The following is a 24,708-nucleotide window of genomic DNA, read 5'->3' as shown; positions in this document are numbered from 1 at the left end:
GAACCTTTTTTGTTGCACATCAGCTAAAATCAAACCCCACAAGTGCTACTTTTGTCCTCTTCCTTCTAAAGCTACCCCAGATATCAAGAGACGTTGAAAACCTAAACATACATATGCATATCATATAAAGAGAGCCTAGGTATTTATATGGCATCCATATTTTCTTTGGCCAGTTCCCCTGTTGCCTTTTTATGGTGGTTTAATGTGGAATAGCTGAGTCAATGGTGCGTGAGATGGATCCCGAAGGGAGTGCGATAAGGTTGGGGGGATATAGTACCTGCGTCTCCACATCCGTTAGCTTGCGCGTCTGCTCGGCCGTCTTGGATAGGAGGTTGGTGCCCATCTCCAACATGGCGGCCGTGTGGTTGTGAACGGCACTCTGCTGCAGCTGGGCCATCTCTGTCTTCATGCTCTCCTTTATGTAGTTCTCAATCTGAAACACCCAACATATAGAGATAGATTATGAGAGGATGGATGAGACACAGAGCATGAAACATACTAAAACAGATGGCCCGTAATGCAGACGCATCAAAACTGGGGTATGTTGAAAAACACAAGCAGCAGAGGATAAACAGACGCTACAAATCACACAGAAACAACAAAAATAGAAATATGTTTGAAAACAGCGACAGTTGAGAGACGGGTCATAAAAACAATGGTACGACCCTTGAACAAGGGTGTTGTTCGACACTGACACATTCAAGAAATGAAAACAGGTAACACTCAATTCAATCATTCAATTACTTTATAGTTGAAAGAAAGAACATGCATGACAAATGGATACAATCCACATTGATCAAGATGAAAATGTCATACATTCTGTTATCATTGTAATATTCCCTCAAGTGGACATTTCAAAGGCTTTCCTATCAGCATCTCCATGTCATAGATCAACTGAGTTGATTTTGTCTTTCCATCACATAATTAGAACAAAAAACTTCTTCATTGGGGAACCACCCGTGAAGAATGAGCTTCAGAATATACGTGCATCCAGATGTAGGTCATTAGTTAAGGAAGGAAGAACCAGAGATGGCCAGATACTCACTGGTGCTTATCTTGAAAGCACTCTTTCATCCCTTATCTCGAAAGTGAACGGATGATAAGGCCGAGGGAGGGTTTGAATAGATTATTCATGAGGATTAACCATCAGCATCAGTTCATGCACGTGCGGTGATGTTCGGCCCGTTACATGTTTCACCATCTGCACTGACACTTTTCAAAACATTCATGAATAAACTTGATTTGGTCAATCTGACAGTAGCCCTTCTGAGCTCACTCTCTACTAGGGTATTTTCAGAAATGCATCAACCAGTTCCAAACATTAGTGTTGCATGCGCTGATGCCCTTAGTCAGCAACTGTTCCTGGAGCGCAGGCACCTTGTTGAACGAATAGAACAGCACACATGGAGACGTCACTAGCCAAGCTCCACTACTCAATCGAGTGTGAAGGGAAATATTTTGCTGCGAGATTCTTCAAGAAACCATTTGTGACACCACAGTCTCTCACTCCATTTTTCCATCCCTCTGAAAGTACAGATTGTTCGTATTATCACATTAGCAATGATATCCGGTGATACACTATGACAACATGGTTGAAGGAGCCTTACATGTGTGGCACCTAGGGACCTGACTTGCACTATGACTGAGTCACTCACAGTCCTATTCTAGATAGCACAGGCACTGGGATAGGCAAGTCTTTCATGCTCATGCCAGACCTTTTGTTAGATTTCAGTGGAAGAATGATGGGGTTGTTGTTTATCATGCCCATTATAGCTAGTGTATGAGTGGTAGTTGAAACTTTAAAGACTGTAGAAGTTTAAACTTTAAAGATTGTAAAGGTTTAAACTTTAAAGACTATAAAGTCTTAAAGGGGTAATCAGCAGTTGCTACATCCATTTTTGAACTCTTTAATGATATATACCCATTGATTCTTGAAGATTATAACTTATAAAATGCCCCATCAGAACCGAAAATATAAGATCGTTTTACGCCAATATTTGTCAACAAAGTAAATGTAAACAAACAGTATATAGCCTCTTAACATGGTTAAAACTATAATTTTGAAATCATGAATGGTCAGTCCTTGCATCCATACCTCTGGATATTCATTTGTGAGTGGTTACATTTGTCCAGCACCATCCCTCAGCCTTGAACTGAAACAGGGGTGGGGATCCCTTTGTTATTGTTTCAGCTGCTGATTGGCGCTTTAAACGTTTATTATGTGTGTGTTCCATTACAGTTGTATTTAAGGTTACGTGCACAAGACGGACACATTTTTTATCCCACGGTTGTAAATAGTAAATGCTTTGCAGAAGAACAAAAAAGTGAATTAATTGCAAAGCCAATCCCATGACAAAATAGAGACAAAATGGAGAAGATGTATTTGGTTTAGACAGAATGATTCTGACCACACTCTTCCTAAAGCTAAAGAACATATGTATATTTGGCTGAATCTCCATCAGTAGAGTTAGAAGACCAAAGTCATTAGAGCTGGGAGAGTGAAGTCACTTTAATGTGTATAACATATTCAAAAGATTGGCACTTACAAAAAGGGAAATACTCAACTGTCATATTGCTTGCCTATATAAAGGATAGATTTCAACGCTTCGATCAACCAGGGAGTGAACAGACAATAACACAGACAGAGCAGAGACAGTTCCTTTCAATTCTACAACGGTGACAGCGTTCTACCCAGCAGCCATCAGCAAATCTCTGCCACTTGGAATTAGTGTTTTGGTGTAATATCCCTGTCTTGGCATTGATATAAAAGCTAAGTATAGCATTGTTTCAGGCCCGCTTTCAGATATAATAGCGCTCCTTTGGTGGTGAAGTACAGCAGGCTGATCTAAGTGTCACTTCCCACAAAACCTCCAAACTCCGTTCTAGGAGTTTAGAAAGAACATGAAGAGTCTGGAACTGGAACTCGGTTAGGAACCCCAATATTAGAACGGATTGAACTGGCTTATAATCAGGAATCAGTTTCAAAACAGTCTGAATCGATAACCTCAGGCTCATTGCACAACTTAGATTTTAAGTATTTCTATTTGGAGACCTGTGCCTTTAATGGTGATATACTGTAGTCCTCTCCAATGCTTCAAAGCAGCTTGTACTCTTTATATCCATTTGTTAATACTAGCCTGTGTAAATGTTGCCTGATATGCTTTGCTTGCACCCAGCGTAAGTCACCTTGAGAGGACCACGGTGGAAGTGACACCGGCGGCCCTTCAGAAACTTAAGCTCAGCGCTCGTCGCTCATGGCCAGTCTCCCAGGGAATGTGCCTGACTCACGAATCAATCTGACAAGGGTCATAAACGGAAAGTACCACGGAGAAACAAGATTACATAAACACGCCCCGGCAAGCGGTACCGGAGTGCCAAGTGTAGGTCCAAAAGGCTTCTTAACAGCTTCTACCCCCAAGCCATAAGATTGCTGAACAGCTAATCAAATGGCTACCCAGACTATTTGCATTGTTCCCCACCCCCACCCCCTCTTTTACGCTGCTGCTACTCTCTGTTTATTATCTATGCATAGTCACTTTAACTCTACCTACATGTACATATTACCTCAATTACCTCGACTAACCTGTGCCCCCGCACATTGACTCTGTACCGGTAAAAATACCACTTAGGAAGCAGTAAAATAGTCCAATGTGGGTGTCAAGATATTTGGCTGTTCTTCGCCCACCGCAAACTGACCAAAATTTTCCAGACAGTGAACAGCGCAGGATTAGAAAGCAGGATAAAGCAAATAGTATCTTCGTTGCCAGTGGTAGAAAGTGAGAAGAGGCACACACTTGTCGGGATTTGGGAAAGCAATGCAGAGCTGGCCAAATGCCAAAGTCTGATTCTCCATGACATCTGACCAGACAAGAAACACAAGTTAACCTAAAAATGCACTCATATTCAGCAATGTAATTCAAATGGAAACTACTCAAAGAAACCCACCATGCTCCATCTAAATGCAACATACAAATACAAATAGCTGTTGGCCAATGAATAATTCTGATTCTTTGATATAAATTCACATTTGATAGAGAGGAATCTGGGCTATTATCCGAGTCAGAGGAACCATGTTTGGGACCAGTTCAGCTTGGCTTAGCAGCAGCTGGAGCACTTGTTAAACTCCACACACAGCCCACCAGCTGGGGGTCACTCCAAATAAGTTGAGGTCAATCATAACTATGGTGTCAGGTTTAACCTCTTACCTAGACTGTGTATCATTATCAGAGCCACTGAACATAAAGGTGATAGAGGTTGTGTGACTGATTTACGCATTGCTTATTGCTTACACATGTTATATTACGGTAACATGTTATAAATGTTAGTACATCTAATAAGGAAAAACAGAGCATATTTACAAGCCTGTTTTCTTTATTTTGCTATGTGCAATGTTTCGTTGTCCTACAGACCAGTTTGAGCAATATATCATCACAAGTTCTTTCCTCAATAGGGTTATCAAAAACCCATTCATCATTGTGTCCGAATCTAGACAATCTGAAACTTTGTCAAGTTCATATCTACATTTTGCTGTCTTTAACTCTGTTTATTCTACTAGAAGTTTAATTATTTGTGTCCTTGTCAAGAACACTGTCACTTCACAATCAACATGAAACGCAAACATTTGACAGTTTGAAACCGGAAAGAAATTAAAATGTAACACCACTTCCCATGAAAAAAAAAATACATCATATATTAACTCCCTTTTTCCCGTCGCTTTTCGAGGTGACAAAGTAAGATTTATTCTTTGGGACATTCCAGAAGGTGTAATAACAATAGCCTTGCTTTGAGAACCACTAAATCTTGCCCTCCTTTTACATAAACGCTGTTAGCTAAGTGAGAGCCACATAAACAGAACTTTATGTTTCCCAAACTGCTACTTTACAAAAAGGCATAAAGGTTTAAGGAGTTCTGGTGTGGAGGGCCTTGGGTACGTCTAGACCGCCCGTAGCTTCACTAACGACACTGCCTGACACGCTGACCCCCTCGCCACAGCGTCCAGGGCTCCTTCGCGGTATTAAGTGGGTCGCAAACGGCACTGTAGCTGTGTGTACAGGCCTGCCTTAGTCATTTAGCAGCTTTATGAGCTGTGGGAAATGAGTTACAGCTCCCAGTTAATGATAAAACAATCTGTTTTCAGCTGTGTGGAACAAAATGAAGACGGCACGAAAGAAAGCAACATGAGGCTCAGACCAGAGGAACAGTTTATCATTGAAAAAGGGCAAACACTTAGGAAACGATCCACTGTACTGGTTATGTTGTGAAGAAGAACACTATTCTTTCATAAGACAATCCATGGCTATACGTGACCAAAAATGCAAGTTCTTGATATCGTAGCAGAGGCTTCCAAGCTGTCCCTTGAAGCAAAATAAGCTGATACTCCATTACATCATTGTAACGGATTGCTAAAATGTTTACCATTTTCCTGACAGTTGACATTTGAAGGCTTTCTAGCCAAGAGGAGGGATGGACATGGTTAGACTTGAGAGCTTGTTTTCTAAACAGCCGTGGTGCTGGGAGCCACTGCAGGCAGAGCTACAAGACAGACAGTAGGCCTGGAGTTTTAATACTTACTGGTAGTGCTCTGTTGTAGACTAGCTTATCTCTGGCTCTGTGGGGATCTGGGGTTGCCTCTCCCACTGACGGGACCCAACCATCTGAAAAGCCTTTAATGGATACGGTAAAGGAGCTATTACTGTTGATTAGCATCTCACTCAATAGCACAGGGCACCTTGAGACAGATGCCAGCAAATGTGCTAACGCCTTCTTATCGCCAAACAACAGTGAAAGGGGGATTTCAAATATTATTTGTCACGTGCCGAATAAAACTGGTGTAGACTCTACCGTAAAATAGTAACACAAGAGGAATAAAATAAAATGCACAAGAATAGAACTATGTACAGGGAGTACCAGATCATTGTGCTGAGGTACGAGGTACAGTATTTGAGTTAGGTATGTACATGAAGGCAGGGTAAAGTGACTAGGCATCGTGATAGATAATAATAAGAGTAAAATAAAGAACAGAGTAGTAGCAGCATATGATGAGTGTAAAAGTGTGTGTGTGTGTAATGTGTATGTATGTGCGTTTGTGTTGTCAGTATGCATGTGTGTGTTACAGTGGCTTGCGAAAGTATTCACCCCTCTTGGCATTTTTTCTATTTTGTTGCCTTACAACCTAGAATTAAAATACATTTTTTGGGGGGTGTGTATCATTTGATTTACACAACATGCCTACCACTTTGAAGATGCAAAATATGTTTTATTGTGAAACAAACAAGAAATAAGAAAAAACTGAAAACTTGAGCGTGCATAACTATTCACCCCCCCAAAGTCAATACTTTGTAGTACCACCTTTTGCAGCAATTAAAGCTGCAAGTCTCTTGGGGTATGTCTCTATAAGCTTGGCACATCTAGCCACTGGGATTTTTCCCATTCTTCAAGGCAAAACTGCTCTAGCTCCTTCAAGTTGGATGGGTTCCGCTGGTGTGCAGCAATCATTAAGTCATACCACAGATTCTCAATTGGATTGAGGTCCGGGCTTTGACTAGGCCATTCCAAGACATTTAAATGTTTCCCCTTAAACCACTCAAGTGTTGCTTTAGCAGTATAATTAGGGTCATTGTCCTGATGGAAGGTGAACCTTCGTCCCAGTCTCAAATCCCTGGAAGACTGAAACAGGTTTCCCTCAAGAATTTCCCTGTATTTAGCGCCATCCATCATTCCTTCAATTCTGACCAGTTTCCCAGTCCCTGCCGATGAAAAACATCCCCACAGCATGATGCTGCCACCACCATGCTTCACTGTGGGATGGTGTTCTTTTTTTTCTTTTTTTTCTTTTTTTTTTTCGGGGGGATGGATCAGCTTAATATTGCAGATAGATTGTATCTTCTATCAATGTAATTGTCTGCATCACTTCCAATCCCCCATGTTTTTTTTATTTTTTATATATATATTCCCCTTTATTACTTTTCAACCCCACCATCCTTTCCCTACTTGGAGTAAATTAGTGAACAACAACTCCCAGGCCTCTACTTCCGGTCTATACTTACTATCTACACCTTATGGACAGAGTTAATTTTACAATAATTCTATATCTATATATATATATATATATATATATATATATTTATTTATTTTTTTGCTCCTAAACTTCTTCTACTCTCAACCTCTCCGATCATTTTCATGATGTCCATCCGGTTTGCTTCTAAATGCCACATCTTTCTAACTGTGCTCTTTCCCAAAAGCTCCCAACATACAACCTATATACTTATTATGGACACAGTATGCTTACATTATTAGCTATCTTTGTTATTATTTGTTGTTATTTGTTATTAGTCCCATCCTTCAACTCTATTCAATACCTCCCATCTATCTCTTAACACCATCCATATAGGATTTCTATTTGCCATATATATTTCAACCATACTGTGATGTTTTACAAAAGTTCTGAACCTTTCTATTCTCATTGCTTCTACAGATTGTGAATTAAAAATAAACATTTTTGCTAAAAGTATTATTATATTATTGATTGATTGACTATGACTTTTCAGATCACCCAGTAATGCTATCTGCAAGGTTAGTTCCAGGTAAATATTGCAATCCTTTAGCCATTCCTGGACCTGTGTCCAAAAACAAGCTACAAATGGACAGAACCAAAACAAATGATCTAATGATTCTATCTCTTCACAGCAAAATCTGCAGAGCTGGGAAGATTGTATCCCCCATATAAATAACATTCTATTGGTAGCAAGAATTTTATATAATAATTTAAATTGAAAGATTCTAATTTTTGAATCCGGTGTCGTTTTGCGTGTCAGTTCATAAACACTATGCCATGGGATCGGTACGTCAAAGATCTCTTCCCAACTATTTTGCAATCTATATGGGACTGCTGTCAATCCTTTGGTCCTTAAGTGAAACTGATATACTTTTTTATTTATCACAGTTTTCCTTAACCAATTATGTTCTTTAATGCAAGGCCGACAGACAAGTTCCTTACTTTCTCCCCCTTCAACTTTCCTCTTCCACTTTTGCGGTAAGGCTGCAATTATTTGGTTGTAATTTTGGGTAGAGCAGACATTTCCATATGTTTTTGTTAGCTGCATGTGCGACATAACTCCACCAGTCCTACCGATGATATCATTTACGAAGATTATACCTTTTTTAAACATTCTGTCAAAAAATAAAGTTTTTTTGTCAATTAGTATATTTGAATTTAACCACAATATTTGTTGCATTATTTGTTCTGTCGTTTCTGGAGGATTAAATTGAAATTGCAACCAACTTTCTATGGCTTGTTTTAGAAATAGTGACATTTGGGAGATTATTTCCTTTTCAAATAACTGAAAGTGAGAGGTTGTAATCTGAATAAAGGGAAAAAGGCCTTTCTTGAACAGTGGGTGAGACAATCTTACTAATTTGCTTGAGAACCAGTTCGGATTTAAGCATAACTTTTGGATGACTGAAGATTTTAGTGATAGGTCTAATGCTTTAATATTTAATAATTTCTGTCCTCCGAATTCATATTCATTATATAAATATGCTCTTTTAATTTTGTCTGGCTTGCCGTTCCAAATAAAATTGAATATTTTTTTCTCATATAATTTAAAAAACGGTTTGCTAGGCGTAGGCAAGACCATAAGCAAATAGGTAAACTGGGATAATACTAAAGAGTTAATCAGGGTGATTTTTCCACAAATTGACAGGTATTTTCCTTTCCATGGTAGTAAGATCTTATCTATTTTTGCTAACTTTCTATTAAAATTTATTGAAGTGAGATCATTTATTTCCTTTGGGATATGTATTCCGAGTATATCCACATCACCATCAGACCATTTTATTGGTAAACTACATGGTAATGTAAAAATTGTATTTTTTAGTGATCCAATACGTAATATAGTACATTTGTCATAATTTGGTTTTAATCCAGAGAGGTTAGAAAATGTATCTAGATCCTCTATGAGGCTGTGGAGGGATTCTAGTTGTGGATCTAAAAGAAAACATGAATCATCTGCGTACAATGACACCTTTGTTTTTAAGCCCTGTATTTCTAATCCTCTGATATTATTATTGGATCTGATTTTAATAGCTAACATCTCGATGGCCACAATAAATAGATATGCCGATAGTGGACAACCTTGTTTCACTCCTCTTGACAGTTTGAAACTTTCTGAGAAATAGCCATTATTTACTATTTTACACCTAGGGTTACTATACATGATTTTGACCCATTTTATAAGAGATTCTCCAAAATTGAAATGCTCCAGGCATTTACAGTGGGGAAAAAAAGTATTTAGTCAGCCACCAATTGTGCAAGTTCTCCCACTTAAAAAGATGAGATAGGCCTGTAATTTTCATCATAGGTACACATCAACTATGACAGACAAATTGAGGAAAAAAAATCCAGAAAATCACATTGTAGGATTTTTTATGAATTTATTTGCAAATTATGGTGGAAAATAAGTATTTGGTCACCTACAAACAAGCAAGATTTCTGGCTCTCACAGACCTGTAACTTCTTCTTTAAGAGGCTCCTCTGTCTTCCACTCGTTACCTGTATTAATGGCACCTGTTTGAACTTGTTATCAGTATAAAAGACACCTGTCCACAACCTCAAACAGTCACACTCCAAACTCCACTATGGCCAAGACCAAAGAGCTGTCAAAGGACACCAGAAACAAAATTGTAGACCTGCACCAGGCTGGGAAGACTGAATCTGCAATAGGTAAGCAGCTTGGTTTGAAGAAATCAACTGTGGGAGCAATTATTAAGAAATGGAAGACATACAAGACCACTGATAATCTCCCTCGATCTGGGGCTCCACGCAAGATCTCACCCCGTGGGGTCAAAATGATCACAAGAACGGTGAGCAAAAATCCCAGAACCACACGGGGGGACCTAGGGAATGACCTGCAGAGAGCTGGGACCAAAGTAACAAAGCCTACCATCAGTAACACACTACGCCGCCAGGGACTCAAATCCTGCAGTGCCAGACGTGTCCCCCTACTTAAGCCAGTACATGTCCAGGCCCGTCTGAAGTTTGCTAGAGTGCATTTGGATGATCCAGAAGAGGATTGGGAGAATGTCATATGGTCAGATGAAACCAAAATAGAACTTTTTGGTAAAAACTCAACTCGTCGTGTTTGGAGGACAAAGAATGCTGAGTTGCATCCAAAGAACACCATACCTACTGTGAAGCATGGGGGTGGAAACATCATGCTTTGGGGCTGTTTTTCTGCAAAGGGACAAGGACGACTGATCCGTGTAAAGGAAAGAGTGAATGGGGCCATGTATCGTGAGATTTTTAGTGAAAACCTCCTTCCATCAGCAAGGGCATTGAAGATGAAACGTGGCTGGGTCTTTCAGCATGACAATGATCCCAAACACACCGCCCGGGCAACGAAGGAGTGGCTTCGTAAGAAGCATTTCAAGGTCCTGGAGTGGCCTAGCCAGTCTCCAGCTCTCAACCCCATAGAAAATCTTTGGAGGGAGTTGAAAGTCCGTGTTGCCCAGCGACAGCCCCAAAACATCACTGCTCTAGAGGAGATCTGCATGGAGGGATGGGCCAAAATACCAGCAACAGTGTGTGAAAACCTTGTGAAGACTTACAGAAAACGTTTGACCTGTGTCATTGCCAACAAATGGTATATAACAAAGTATTGACAAACTTTTGTTATTGACCAAATACTTATTTTCCACCATAATTTGCAAATAAATTCATTAAAAATCCTACAATGTGATTTTCTGGATTTTTTTTTCTCATTTTGTCTGTCATAGTTGACGTGTACCTATGATGAAAATTACAGGCCTCTCTCATCTTTTTAAGTGGGAGAACATGCACAATTGGTGGCTGACTAAATACTTTTTTTCCCCACTGTATATATAAATTCCAGTCGAACTTTATCAAATGCCTTTTCGAAGTCTGCTATGAATAGCAGGCCTGGTTTCCCATATTTTCCATAGTGTTCTATTGTTTCCAATACTTGCCTTATATTATCTCCAATGTATCTTCCATGTAAAAAACCTGTCTGATTAGAATGAATAATATCCGACAATACCTTTTTAATTCTATGCGCTATACATTTTGCTAGGATTTTTGCATCACAACACTGAAGTGTAAGGGGCCTCCAATTTTGTAAATGGACTGGATCTTTATATTTTCCACTTGTATCCTGTTTCAGTAATAATGAGATCAGACCTTCTTCTTGAGTGTCAGATAATCTACCATTTACATAGGAGTGGTTAAAACATGCTAATAACGGTCCTCTTAGTATATCAAAAAAGGTTTGGTATACCTCGATTGGTATGCCATCCAACCCTGGAGTTTTCCCGGACTTAAAGTCTTTAATTGCATCAAGAAGTTCCTCCTCTGTAATTTCACCTTCACATGAGTCTTTCAGTGTGGCTGTTAATTTGACATTATCAATAGGAAAAAAATATCTACAATTAGCTTCAGTTAGAGGAGATTGAAAAGAAAACATATGCTTAAAATACTTTGTTTCTTCCTTCAAAATATCATTAGGTGAATTATGGGTGACTCCGTCAATTGTAACCAGTTTCATTACGTTCTTTTTGGTAGCATTCCTATGTTGAAGATTAAAAAAGAATTTTGTGCATTTTTCCCCATATTCCATCCAGTTTGCTTTATTTTTATAATATATTACACTTGATCTTTCTTGAATAAGTTTTTCCATTTCTTTTTGTTTTTCCTCTAATTTATTCTGAGCCTCTATGTTACAGTTTTTATTGCCATCTATCTGTTCTGTTAGACTTTCTATTTCCTTTCTTAGTATAAACTCTTTTGACCTAAATTGCTTTTGTTTTCGAGATGAGTACTGAATTGCATGACCTCTAAAGGCACATTTAAATGTGTCCCATACAATAAGGGGATTCGCTGTACCTATGTTATGTTGGAAAAAGTCAGTTATAAATTCCTTTGTTCTAATTATAAATAAATTATCATCTAATAGGCTTTGATTACATTTCCAATATCCTCGCCCACGTGGAAATTCAGTCAGAGTAATGTATATGCCTATTATATGATGGTCCGACCGCATTCTGTCCCCTATCAACACTTTTTTTTACTTTTGGTGCCAACGAGAATGAGATAAGAAAGAAGTCAAGACGACTAGCTTGATTCAGTCTCCGCCATGTATATCTCACTAGATCAGCATATTTAAGCCTCCATATATCTACTAGTTCTAATGTATCCATGACATTCACAATTTCCTTAAGAGCATGTGGGTGATTGTTTGTGGTGTGATTTCCTTTTCGGTCCATTGAGCTATTTAAAACAGTATTATAATCCCCCACCATAATAATATTGTCTTGAGTTGCTTGCAGGCTTGATAATTTATTATATATATTGTCAAAGAATTGTGGATCATCATTATTTGGTCCGTAAAGGTTAATGAGCCATATCTGTTTATGGTCCAATACCATATTTAAAATAATCCATCTACCTTGCGTATCTATTTGGACAATTTGCACATTCGGATCGAAATTACATATCATCACCCCTTTTGAATTTCTTTGCCCATGGGAGAAGTATATTTCCCCCCCCCCATTCTTTTTTCCACGCTACTTCATCTCGAATTGTTGAATGAGTTTCCTGTATACAATAGATATTATATTCCTTCTCTTTGAGCCATGTAAATATTGTTCTTCTTTTGTTATTATCAGCTAAGCCATTACAATTATAACTGGCTATACTTATTTCACCATACACCATAATGAGATACAAGTTTCAAGTCTATTTATCATTATATATGTTTGTAAATTTACCAATAAAAAATAGCGTAATGATTGAGTGTCCATATAGCTGTACCGTGATATTTGCATTGCTACGGAGTAACCCTTCAATTGTTCTCCACTAATTCCCCCGGTAAAGCCCCTCCCCATCCCAAGTTGAGCCGTCATCCCAGTGATCAGCATCCCCCCCACGTCCCTCCGTATCCCTAAGGCCCCGAGAGGCCAGGACCCATCCATCGAAAACAGCACACAGTGCCACCCACAAAACAGAAGCAGGTTAACCGCCAAAAGCATTTCCAATGCTTTCACCTCTATATATATATATATCTATATAACAATTTTTTTATTTTTTATTATGCATATCCTATTTTCCATCATTATCAATTAATATGCGTAATAATGTCGGCAGTTCACGCATAGGATTCTAACATATAACCAGGATTGCCATTGTATTACATTTAATTCATTGACAAGCAATTATTATCCTAGCAAATAATTCCCGCGGTCCATCCCATACCCCCCCCCCCCAACATCCCCACCCCCCCCACAACAGATGCCAGACCAGCACACACGCACATACTCACATACTCCAACACACTCAACCCCCCTCCTCCACAATCCACCATAAAATCCGATACTCAACGGCTGTTATATCCCAGAGCCCAACTCGAGAAATAACTTGATCTACGAGTGCACATACAGTTAAAGCTGATTGAGAAAGCATGCAAATTGAGCAGAAATTGACAACAATGTGAGATTTGATTAATCTACTTAATCTATGTCAAGTCCTAGGTGATGGAGATCAGATCCACCCTCTTCACCTGAGACACAAACACTCTGATCCCCTGTTGTAACCATTTTCCCAAGCATCTCCATGCGGTCAGACCTTTGATTATTTTGTGCCACCTGGGCCACAATGATAAACCCCCTCTCTGATTGTCTGAGTGTGACCCCCTCCCCATGGGTTACTGCAGCCAGTGTTGCCAGCACTGCCACTACCTGGGTGGGCGTACCCCACCGGAATCCCCACCGGCTAGGTAAAAGGTCGTCAAGGTTCTCATTAGCAGCTTTGAGAATTTCCTTGTATATTATGCTCTCCCATCAGGGGGCTCTGGCTTTGTAGGACCAACCCTGCCAGGCAGGCTCAGAATCTTGAGGGGGCGGTGCTGCTCAAGTAGGTCTCTGACCGCATTTATTTCTCTATTTAGGCTGCATATTCACAGCAGGTCCATAAAATAGATGGGAACTTCTCTTTGGTGTATGGGTCGCTCAGGTGGGTGTCCAGGTTATAGGGTTAGGTATCTTTCCATCATGATAGGACAATGAATAATTAGATTAGATGTATACTATATTTAAAAATGTATATCCCTCATCTACACAAAATTGAAAGCTCTCTCTCTCACTACCCCTGTTCATAGACCCCCGGTCGGCTCTGGGATATGCAACCATTTCCCCTCTCACTCACTTAACGCCGTACCTTTTCAAACACAAAAATGCACACCACATGGTTGACTGCGGAAGAAATGGGCCGAGCGTGCAAACGCACCCGCATCCACATCTGCTGCAAGGGGGAAAGGACGCCAGAGAGAACACAGGATCAACCACAACAACTATCCGCCAAAACAACAACCTCCCGCCAAAAAATCCATGTTCTAATTATTTGTATATAAAGATGTATTATTCTGCTTGTTATATAGTTTTATCCATTTATAAAATACTATACTTACTATAAATATTATTTAATATTACAATCCCTATCATTGCTAGTATCAGGTGCTCCAATATTTGACTCCTCCATTACAACTTTTAGAATAGCCATGGAGTAGTCTTTGTGTCTCTGAACATTTGGTTGTCAATATATAATTTATCCACCACTAGTGCAACACGTTTCCCTTTTAATCTGTTTTCCTTGAAGATTGGATACAGAACTTTGCGCCTTTCTACAATCTCCTTCGGGAACTGATCATTCATGCCTATTTTCGTGCCAGCAAGTCTTTTTCCCAGGCTTTTCACCATAGCTTTGTCCTTAAAAAAAGCAAATTTGGCAACGATTGGGCGCTCATATTTCTGTCCTCTTTTTCCGAAACGATGTACACGTTCGAGTTGGATTTTATCGACAGCCTCGAGTGGGATTTGTAGCGCTGTATGCAGGAAGTCCTTCATAATATTCTCTGTTATTTCTCCCTCCTTTTCCTGAATACCCGTAAGTACTAGATTTTCCCTCATCGATCTAGTTTGGATGTCTAGTAAGGCTTCTCTCAGAAGATTGTTCTCCTTTTTTAATTCCCTAACGTCAGTTTCCATTTTAGAGACTGTCACTTTTATTTCTTTGGTTTCTTTCTCCATTACCAAAGCTTTTTCGTCACTCATTTGAAGACTCGCTTTCAACTCTTTTACGTCTTTACTGACCAGTTCTAATATGCCCAATTTGTCATTTATCGACTTCAACAGGTCGCTTTCCACACTTACCATACCTAGTGGTGAAAAGCATATATCATCTGTATCTGTCGATGAGTCGCGTTTTCTTTTGGGGATCGGCTCTCCACGCTTGTCTTCAGTCATGTTTGGGTGTTGCTTGTTGTAGTAATATTTGTCGATATATTTCTCTAGCCTTATGATCTTATTTCTGTTATTATCCAGATTGAATTATATTAACTGCGAATATATGAAATGCTAATATTTAGTCTAACTTACTGATTTTGAATATTATGTTTTTATCTTGAGGTGTTTTGTACCGATTTCTATTCAATACGCCATCTTGTTTACGCGCCTACTCTGGTCTTGGCACCTGCGCTGGTGTTCTTGGGGTGATGAGAAGTGTTGGGTTTGCGCAAGACATAGCATTTTCCTTGATGGCCAAAAAGCTCAATTTTAGTCTCATCTGACCAGAGTACCTTCTTCCATATGTTTGGGGAGTCTCCCACATGCCTTTTGGCGAACACCAAACGTGTTTGCTTATTTTTTTCTTTAAGAAATTGCTTTTTTCTGGCCACTCTTCCGTAAAGCCCAGCTCTGTGGAGTGTACGGCTTAAAGTGGTCCTATGGACAGATACTCCAATCTCCGCTGTGGAGCTTTGCAGCTCCTTCAGGGTTATCTTTGGTCTCTTTGTTGCCTCTCTGATTAATGCCCTCCTTGCCTGGTCCGTGAGTTTTGGTGGGCGGCCCTCTCTTGGCAGGTTTGTTGTGGTGCCATATTCTTTCCATTTTTTAATAATGGATTTAATGGTGCTCCGTGGGATGTTCAAAGTTTCTGATATTTTTTTATAACCCAACCCCGATCTGTACTTCTCCACAACTTTGTCCCTGACCTGTTTGTAGAGCTCCTTGGTCTTCATGGTGCCGCTTGCTTGGTGGTGCCCCTTGCTGGTGTTGCAGACTCTGGGGCCTTTCAGAACAGGTGTATATATACTGAGATCATGTGACAGACCATGTGACACTTAGATTGCACACAGGTGGACTTTATTTAACTAATTATGTGACTTTAACTAATTATGTGACCAGATCTTATTTAGGGGCTTCATATCAAAGGGGGTGAATACATATGCACGCAACACTTTTCCGTTATTTAGTTATTTTTTATTTTTTAAAACAAGTTATTTTTTTCATTACACTTCACTGTAAGGGTTGGTGTGAGGTGTGACCCAGGTGCGGTGCAGGATAGCCAGTAGGCAGTAGGCAGAGATGGTGAAACAAGGATCTATAATGGTGGTCCCGAAGCCAGGATACAAAACAACGGACTTAACACGATAAAAGAAAGGTTTCCAAAATCAAGCTGACAGACAAAATACAAAATAGTAACTACGACTGAAATAATAAAGAAACAGGGAGAACACTTCTTGAGTACCTGTACATACTTCTCAGATCAGACATTCATTAGTATTGCTGAGCATAGAGAAACTAGCAGAGAAAACTGAGCAAGGGAACACAGGGAAGTGAGGGCATAAATACACAGGTGAAAAGGTAGACACAGGTGACACCAATAGGATGATGATTAGTCCAGACTGTGAGTAAGGAGGTGCCTAAGGTTATCGGAGGATGACACCTAGTGGGTCGCTCCGGCACTGCGACCCCCTCCTGTAACAATGAAATGTCCGAATAATAGTAGAGAGAATTATTTATTTCAGCTTTTATTTCTTTCATCACATTCCCAGTGGGTCAGATATTTAAATACACTCAATTAGTATTTGGTAGCATTGCCTTTAAATTGTTTAACTTGGGTCAAACGTTTCGGGTAGCCTTCCACAAGCTTCCCACAATAAGTTGGGTGAATTTTGGCCCATTCCTCCTGACAGAGCTGGTGTAACTGAGTCAGGTTTGTAGGCCTCCTTGCTCGCACACGCTTTTTCAGTTCTGCCCACACATTTTCTATAGGATTGAGGTCAGGGCTTTGTGATGGCCACTCCAATACCTTTACTTTGTTGTCTTTAAGCCATTTTGCCACAACTTTGAAAGTATGCTTGGGGTCATTGTCCATTTGGAAGACCCATTTGCGACCAAGCTTTAACTTCCTGACTGATGTCTTGAGATGTTGCTTCAATATATCCACATAATTTTCCTTCCTCATGATGACATCTATTTCGTGAAGTGCACCAGTCCCTCATGCAGCAAAGTACCCCAACAGCATGATGCTGCCAGCCCCGTGCTTCACAGTTGGGATGGTGTTGTTCGGCTTGCAAGCGACCCCCTTTTTCCTCCAAACATAACGATGGTCATTATGGCCAAACAGTTATATTTTTGTTTCATCAGACCAGAGGACATTGCTCCAAAAAGTATGATCTTTGTCCCCATGTGCAGTTGCAAACCGTAGTCTGGCTTTTTTATGGCAGTTTTGGAGCAGTGGCTTCTTCCTTGCTGAGCGGCCTTTCAGGTTATGTCGATATAGGACTCAATTTACTTTGGATATAGATACTTTTGTACCTGTTTCCTCCAGCATCTTCACAAGGTCCTTTGCTGTTGTTCTGGGATTGATTTGCACTTTTCGCACCAAAGTACGTTAATCTCTAGGAGACAGAACGCGTCTCCTTCCTGAGCGGTATGAAGGCTGCGTGGTCCCATGGTGTTTATACTTGCGTACTATTGTTTGTATAGATGAACGTGGTACCTTCAGGTGTTTTGAAATTGCTCCCAACGATGAACCAGACTAGTGGAGGTCTACAATTATTTTTCTGAGGTCTTGGCTGATTTCTTTTGATTTTCCCATGATGTCAAGCAAAGGCACTGAGTTTGAAGGTAGGCCTTGAAATACATCCACAGGTACACCTCCAATTGACTCAAATTATGTCAATTAGCCTATCAGAAGCTTCTAAAGCCATGACATCATTTTCTGGAATTTTCCAAGCTGTTTAAAGGCACAGTCAACTTAGTGTATGTAAACTTCTGACCCACTGGAATTGTGATACAGTGAATTATAAGTGAAATAATCTGTCTGTAAACAATTGTTGGAAAAATTACTTGTGTCATGCACAAAGTAGATGTCCTAACCGACTTGCCAAAACTATAGTTTGTTAACAAGAAATTTGTGGAGTGGTTCAAAAACAAGTTTTAATGACTCCAACCTAAGTGTATGTAAACTTCCAACTTGAACTGTAAGTATTAAACCCCCTGAGTAAATACATGTTAGAATCACCGTTTGCAGCGATTACAGCTGTTAGTCTTTCTGGGTAAGTCTTTAAGAGCTTTCCACATCTAGATTGTGCAACATTTGCCCATTATTCTTTTCAAAATTCTTCAAGCTCTGTCAAATTCGTTGTTGATCATTGCTAGACAACCATTTTCAGGTCTTGCCATAGATTTTCAACCAGAATTAAGTCAAAACTGTAACTCGGCCACTCAGGAACATTCACTATCTTCTTGTTAACCAACTCTAGTGTAGATTTAGCCTTGTGTTTTAGGTTATTGTCCTGCTGAAAGGTGAATTCATCTCCCAGTGTCTGTTGGAAAGCAGACTGAACCAGGTTTTCCTCTAGGATTCTTGCCTGTGCTTAGCTCAATTCCGTTTATTTTTTGTCCTGAAAAATCCCCAGTCCTTAACGATTAAAAGCATACCCATAACATGATGCAGCCACCACTATGCTTGAAGATATGGAGAATGGTACTCAGTAATGTGTTGTATTGGATTTCCTCCGAACAACACTTTGTATTCAGGACAAAAAGTGAATTGCTTTAACACATTTTCTGCAGTATTACTTTAGTGCCTAGTTGCAAACAGGATGCAAGTTTTGGAATATGTTGTACAGGCTTCCTTCTTTTCACTCTGTCAGTTCGGTTTGTATTGTGGAGTAACTACAATGTTGTTGATCCATCCTCAGTTTTCTCCTATCACAGCCGTTAAACTCTGTAACTGTTTTAAAGTCACCATTAGCCTCATGGTAAAATCCCTGAGCAGTTTCCTTCCTCTCCTGCAACTGAATTAGGAAGGGCGCCTGTATCTTTGTAGTGACTCCAGTCACCCAAGTCATTGTCACGAATACCGCCGAGGCTGCTCCTCCTCCTTGTTCGGGCAGGCTTCGGCGTTCGTCGTCCCCGGAGTACTAGCTGCCAACGTTTGATGTTTTCGATGTTTGTTTTGTCATGTCTAGTTTAGTGCACCTGTTTCGTATTCTGTCATGATTATGTCACCTATAAGTTTCCCTGTGTTATGTTTTGTAGTAGTGTGTTATTGTCCGCCTGTCGTTTGTTTCGAGGTACGGTACTTTTGTTTGTGAGTGTTTTTACGCAATTCGCGTATTAGTTCGCCTCCGGTGTTTCGAGGCCATTTATTTTGTATGTTGTTCAATTACTTCAGTAAAGTCGTTTTGACTTATCCGCTGTGTCCTGCGCCTGACTTCACCACCGCATCCACATCAGTACCGTGACAGTCATAGGCTCTCTGCTACCGCTCTGCTACCGCACGGCAAGCGGTACCGGAGCGCCAAGTCTAGGACCAAAAGGCTCCTTAACAGCTTCTACCCCCAAGCCATAAGACTGCTGAACAATTAATACATTGGCCACCCGGACTATTTACATTGACCCTTCCTTCTTTTGCCCATCTTAATATTTTATTTTTATTGGCCAGTCTGCGATTTGGCTTTTTCTTTGCAACTCTGCCTAGAAGGTCAGCATCCCGGAGTCGCCTCTTCACTGTTGATGTTGAGACTGTTGTTTTGTGGGTACTATTTAATGAAGCTGCCAGTTGAGGACCTGTGAGGCGTCTTTTTCTCAAACTAGACAATCTAATGTATTTGTCCTCTTGCTCAGTTGTGCATCGGGGCCTCCCACTCTTTCTATTCTGGTTAGAGCCAGTTTGCGCTGTTCTGTGAAGGGAGTAGTACACAGCGTTTCTTGGCAATTTCTCGCATGGAATAGCCTTCATTTCTCAGAACAAGAATAGACAGACGAGTTTCAGAAGAAAGTTATTTGTTTCTGGCCATTTTGAGCCTGTAATCGAACCCACAATTGCTGATGCTCCAGATACTCAACTAGTTATTGCTTCTTTAATCAGCACAACAGTTTTCAGCTGTGCTAACATAATTGCAAAAGGGTTTTCTAATGATCAATTAGCCTTTTAAAATGATAAACTTGGATTAGCAAACACAACGTGCCATTGGAACACAGGACTAATGGTTGCTGATAATGGGCCTCTGTACGCCTATGTACATATTCCATTAAAAATCAGCCGTTTCCAGCTACAATAGCCATTTGCAACATTAACAATGTCTACACTGTATTTCTGATCAATTTAATGTTATTTTAATGTGACCCCAAACTTTTGAACGGTGGTGTAATTCCACTTTTACATTATGGGGTTTTGTGTGTAGGCCAGTGACAAAAAAATATCAATTTAAATTCAGGCTGTAACACAACAAAATGTGGGAAAAGTCAAAGGGGTGTGAATACTTTCTGAAGGCACAGTAAGTCACTATGAGACAGTGAGTGAGACACTGAGATGATACGAATTAGGAGAGCAACTCAGGCTGAACTCACAGTTAACCTCTACAACTAGTATTGGTCTCCACACAGTTTGCTGCTTCAGTGTTCTTAGATCTTCATGTCAGTAGTTACTATGGTACACTGAAGTATAATTACAACTATTCCTTAAGTGTCAAAGGCTTTCATTGACAATAACATTCAGTTTATGCAAAGAGTCAATATTTGCAGTGTTGACCCTTCTTTTTCAAGACCTCTGCAATCTGCCCTGGCATGCTGTCATTTAACTTCTGGGCCACATCCTGACTGATGGCAGCCCATTCTTGCATAATCAATGCTTGGAGTTTGTCAGAAGTTGTGGGATTTTATTTGTCCACCCACCTCTTGATGATCGACCACAAGTTCTCAATGGGATTAAGGTCTGGGGAGTTTCCTGGCCATGGACCCAAAATGTCAATGTTTTGTTCCCCGAGCCACTTAGTTATCACTTTTGCCTTATGGCAAGGTGCTCCATCATGCTGGAAAAGGCATTGGTCATCACCAAACTGTTCTTGGACGGTTGGGAGAAGTTGCTCTCGGCGGATGTGTTGGTACCATTCTTTATTCATGGCTGTGTTCTTAGGCAAAATCGTGAGTGAGCCCACTCCCTTGGCTGAGAAGCAACCCCACACATGAATGGTCTCAGGATGCTTTACTGTTGGCATGACACAGGACTGACGGCAGCGCTCACCTTGTCTTCTCCGGACAAGGTGTTTTCCGGATGGCCCAAACAATCAGAAAGGGGATTCATCAGAGAAAATGACTCCACCCCAGTCCTCAGCAGTCCAATCCCTGTACCTTTTGCAGAATATCAGTCTGTCCCTGATGTTTTTCCTGGAGAGAAGTGGCTTCTTTGCTGCCTTTCTTGACACCAGGCCATCCTCCAAAAGTCTTCGCCTGCACTCACACCTGCCTGCTGCCATTCCTGAGCAAGCTCTGCACTGGTGGTGCCCCGATCCCGCAGCTGAATCAACTTTAGGAGACGGTCCTGGCGCTTGCTGGACTTTCTTGGGCGCCCTGACGCCTTCTTCACAACAATTGAACCTCTCTCCTTGAAGTTCTTGATGATCCGATAAACCGTTGATTTAGGTGCAATCTTACTAGCAGCAATATCCTTGCCTGTGAAGTCCTTTTTGTGCAAAGCAATGATGACGGCACGTGTTTCCTTGAAGGTAACCATGGTTGACAGAGGAAGAACAATGATTTCAAGCACCACCCTCCTTTTAAAGCTTCCAGTCTGTTATTCTGACTCAATCAGCATGACAGAGTGATCTCCAGCCTTGTCCTCGTCAACACTCTCACCTGTGTTAACGAGACAATCACTGACATGATGTCAGCTGGTCCTTTTGTGGCAGGGCTGAAATGCAGTGGAAATGTTTTTTGGGGATTAAGTTCATTTTCATGGCAAAGAGGGACTTTGCAATTCATCTGATCACTCTTCATGACATTCTGGAGTATATGCAAATTGCCATCATCAACACTGAGGCAGCAAACTTTGTGGAGACCAATACTTGTGTCATTCTCAAAACCTTTGACCACGACTGTACACAACATGAAACCAAACCAACATCTCCAACCCAAATCATTGCATATAAAACCAGTGCCTAAAATAATTTGGCATGTACTGTAGAGCCAATACACCCCTTTCTGTCCATCAAAGGCTCCTAGGCTCAACATTTTCACAACAGTGAGAATCGTGCATGCTGAAGAAAACTTCTAAAGACGTGGCGTTTTCTTTTGTTTCCAAAACTCTGATTTAGGGTCTTGTGCAGTAAGGAAAATAAGGACTTCCAAATTCCGATTGGTTGCTATATTTTTATGCGTTTGGGCAAATGCAGATTATCCAATTTAATTTACTAATCTATTAGGATTATTTATTTTCCAAATGATTATCATGTAAGGAAATGCACTTTCAGAATTTTCTCAATTTGATTTACAACACTAAATCTCTCCTCCATTTACACGGTCCATTTACCAGACATGAAAAAATGTAATGCATAAACAAAAAATCCAAGTAAAGTTTATCCCACATTATTAAATTGCCATTATATTTAATAATAATAATAATAATAATAATAATAATACATGGGACTTATATGTGACTCGTTTCAGGAAACTAGGCGTATGTCGCGCGTCACAACTTCACAGGAGAGGCATTTGAACGTAAACATGTATTTTTTTATCAAAATGTGTTTTTTGGCAGAAATGCCTTCTGGAACATGTGAACTTTCATGTGCCTTAATAACAAACTTGTATGCCATCTGTAAATACAAATAAAATTGTTAAATTACGAGCCTAGTTGGTTTAGCCACAGAAAAAGATAGGAACCTTCCCGTTAGCCATGATTGGCTGAGATAATGGTGGGCTGGACATGCCAAGAGATGAGTTCGGATTGGTCTGCCATGTAGCATGCTTCTGTCTATAACGAAGGGCTGCTCAGTATGTGTAGGTAATCCTTTCTAACGCAGCTTTTTTGAAAGATATCACGAATAACTACAAAAGTGTTGCGCTCCACTTTCTGGAGGACAGAGTTTGAAATCAGTGGAATGCCTGGTGGAAGCAGAGTATGATAGCTAAGGAGATGGAGAAAATTCAGGTGTTTGATTGCGAATAAGCGGAGGGAGTCGAAAAAAGAACACACAGAAGGCTCTGGATTACATCTTCAAACTAAGGCCGGGCAACCATGGCATCCGTGACAGAGAGGGAGAAGTGTTCATCCATGTACACGGGTAAGAGAGTCTAGCTAGCTACATTTTCAGATATTATACGTTTCTAATTTTGCCAAAGTCATTTTCATTGCCAGTTAAAGCTTACTGTTAGCTAGTTAGCTAACGTTACGTGTATGATCTGTGTAGTATTAATATTCGTATCTCAGAGCCATTTGCATTGCTAGTTATAGCCTCATGTTAGCTAGCTAGCTAACATTAAATATTGTTGGTTAGCTATCTGCAGATTCATGCAGGGTAGTAACATTATGAGTTGGGATTATGGATCATTGTTTAGCTAGCTACATGTCTAAACAAAAGATTCCACTATGCAAGATACCATTTCACTGTACCGTTTAAACCTTCTGTATCCTGTGCATGTGAGAAATAAACGTTGATTTTATTTGATAGTGTGTGTTTACCAGAGACGGTAATATGAAGAAGAACATGACCTGCACCAAAGTCAAATTAGTATATAACGTTAGGCCAATGAGACAGTGTTCAAGTTCTAAAATTCTCTGGTAGAATGCCCTGCTTTTATTTAGTCACACTCACACTGTAATTAGCTCGCCATTAACTTGTAAAGAATGATCTTGTTGTGAGTTTATTTTCCTGTAATAATTAATATAAATTAGCGAAAGTTAAGACATTGTCAGCTATATGATGTGGTCATTATTTGAACTGGCTAGCCAGCTAATTTAATGTTAGCTAGCTAGCTAACAAGCTAGAAACAAACCAAAACATTGTTTAGAAAGCTGATTTTAGTTGCCTGGTTTGCTAGATTGACATACACAAAATATTTTTTTTTAACGGATGGGTTTATTGGTGTTAAAATACACCAGTTATGCTATTTTGGACCACCAAGCTGCTGATGTCATGCATGTGAATCCTTAAAGAGATGGGGGGGGCTAAGGCTTAAGAGGGTGTGAATGATGCTGAATGGGTGTAGACAAAGAAGAGCTCTCCGGTAATTGTACCAAAACATTTTTTCGAAAGTGGGGTTACAAGTTTATCAACTGTCAAAGCAGAATTACTTTGCCATTGTTCCTGAACTGTAATGTATGATATACATTTTTCTAGCTCTGAGTCTCTACTTTTATCCAATGTAAAAAACACAATTTGGAATCACTTTACACTTTACACAGATAGCTGGAGGGAGGGAGTTCCAGAGCCTAGGAGCAACCCTGGAGAAGGCCCTGTTGCCGAAGCTCTGGAGCTGGGACCTAGGGATAGCAAGGTGGCCTGCTGTGGTGGAATGGAGTGAGCGTGTAGGTTGGCACTTATTACTGTTGTGTAACAGCTCGCACATGAA

At 40.2% G+C, this 24,708-nt stretch overlaps 1 protein-coding gene across 2 annotated transcripts in view; it reads right to left on the bottom strand.

Moving 5' to 3' along the window:
- The window catches only part of LOC311132118 (angiopoietin-1-like), an 80,903-nt gene that overhangs the window by 41,646 nt on the left and 14,549 nt on the right, over positions 1-24,708 (bottom strand). For both annotated transcript variants that reach the window (XM_084165321.1, XM_084165322.1), the window contains exon 2: positions 278-433. In XM_084165321.1, coding sequence (XP_084021447.1) covers positions 278-433 — 156 coding nt within the window. The remainder of the gene's footprint in view (positions 1-277; positions 434-24,708) is intronic.

This window comes from Coregonus lavaretus (assembly GCF_964263955.1).
Source record: "Coregonus lavaretus genome assembly, chromosome: 7".
NCBI classification, from domain to species: Eukaryota; Metazoa; Chordata; class Actinopteri; order Salmoniformes; family Salmonidae; genus Coregonus; species Coregonus lavaretus.
The sequence above is the reverse complement of the archived record's forward strand: the minus strand, read 5'-3'. Positions and strand labels throughout refer to the sequence as shown.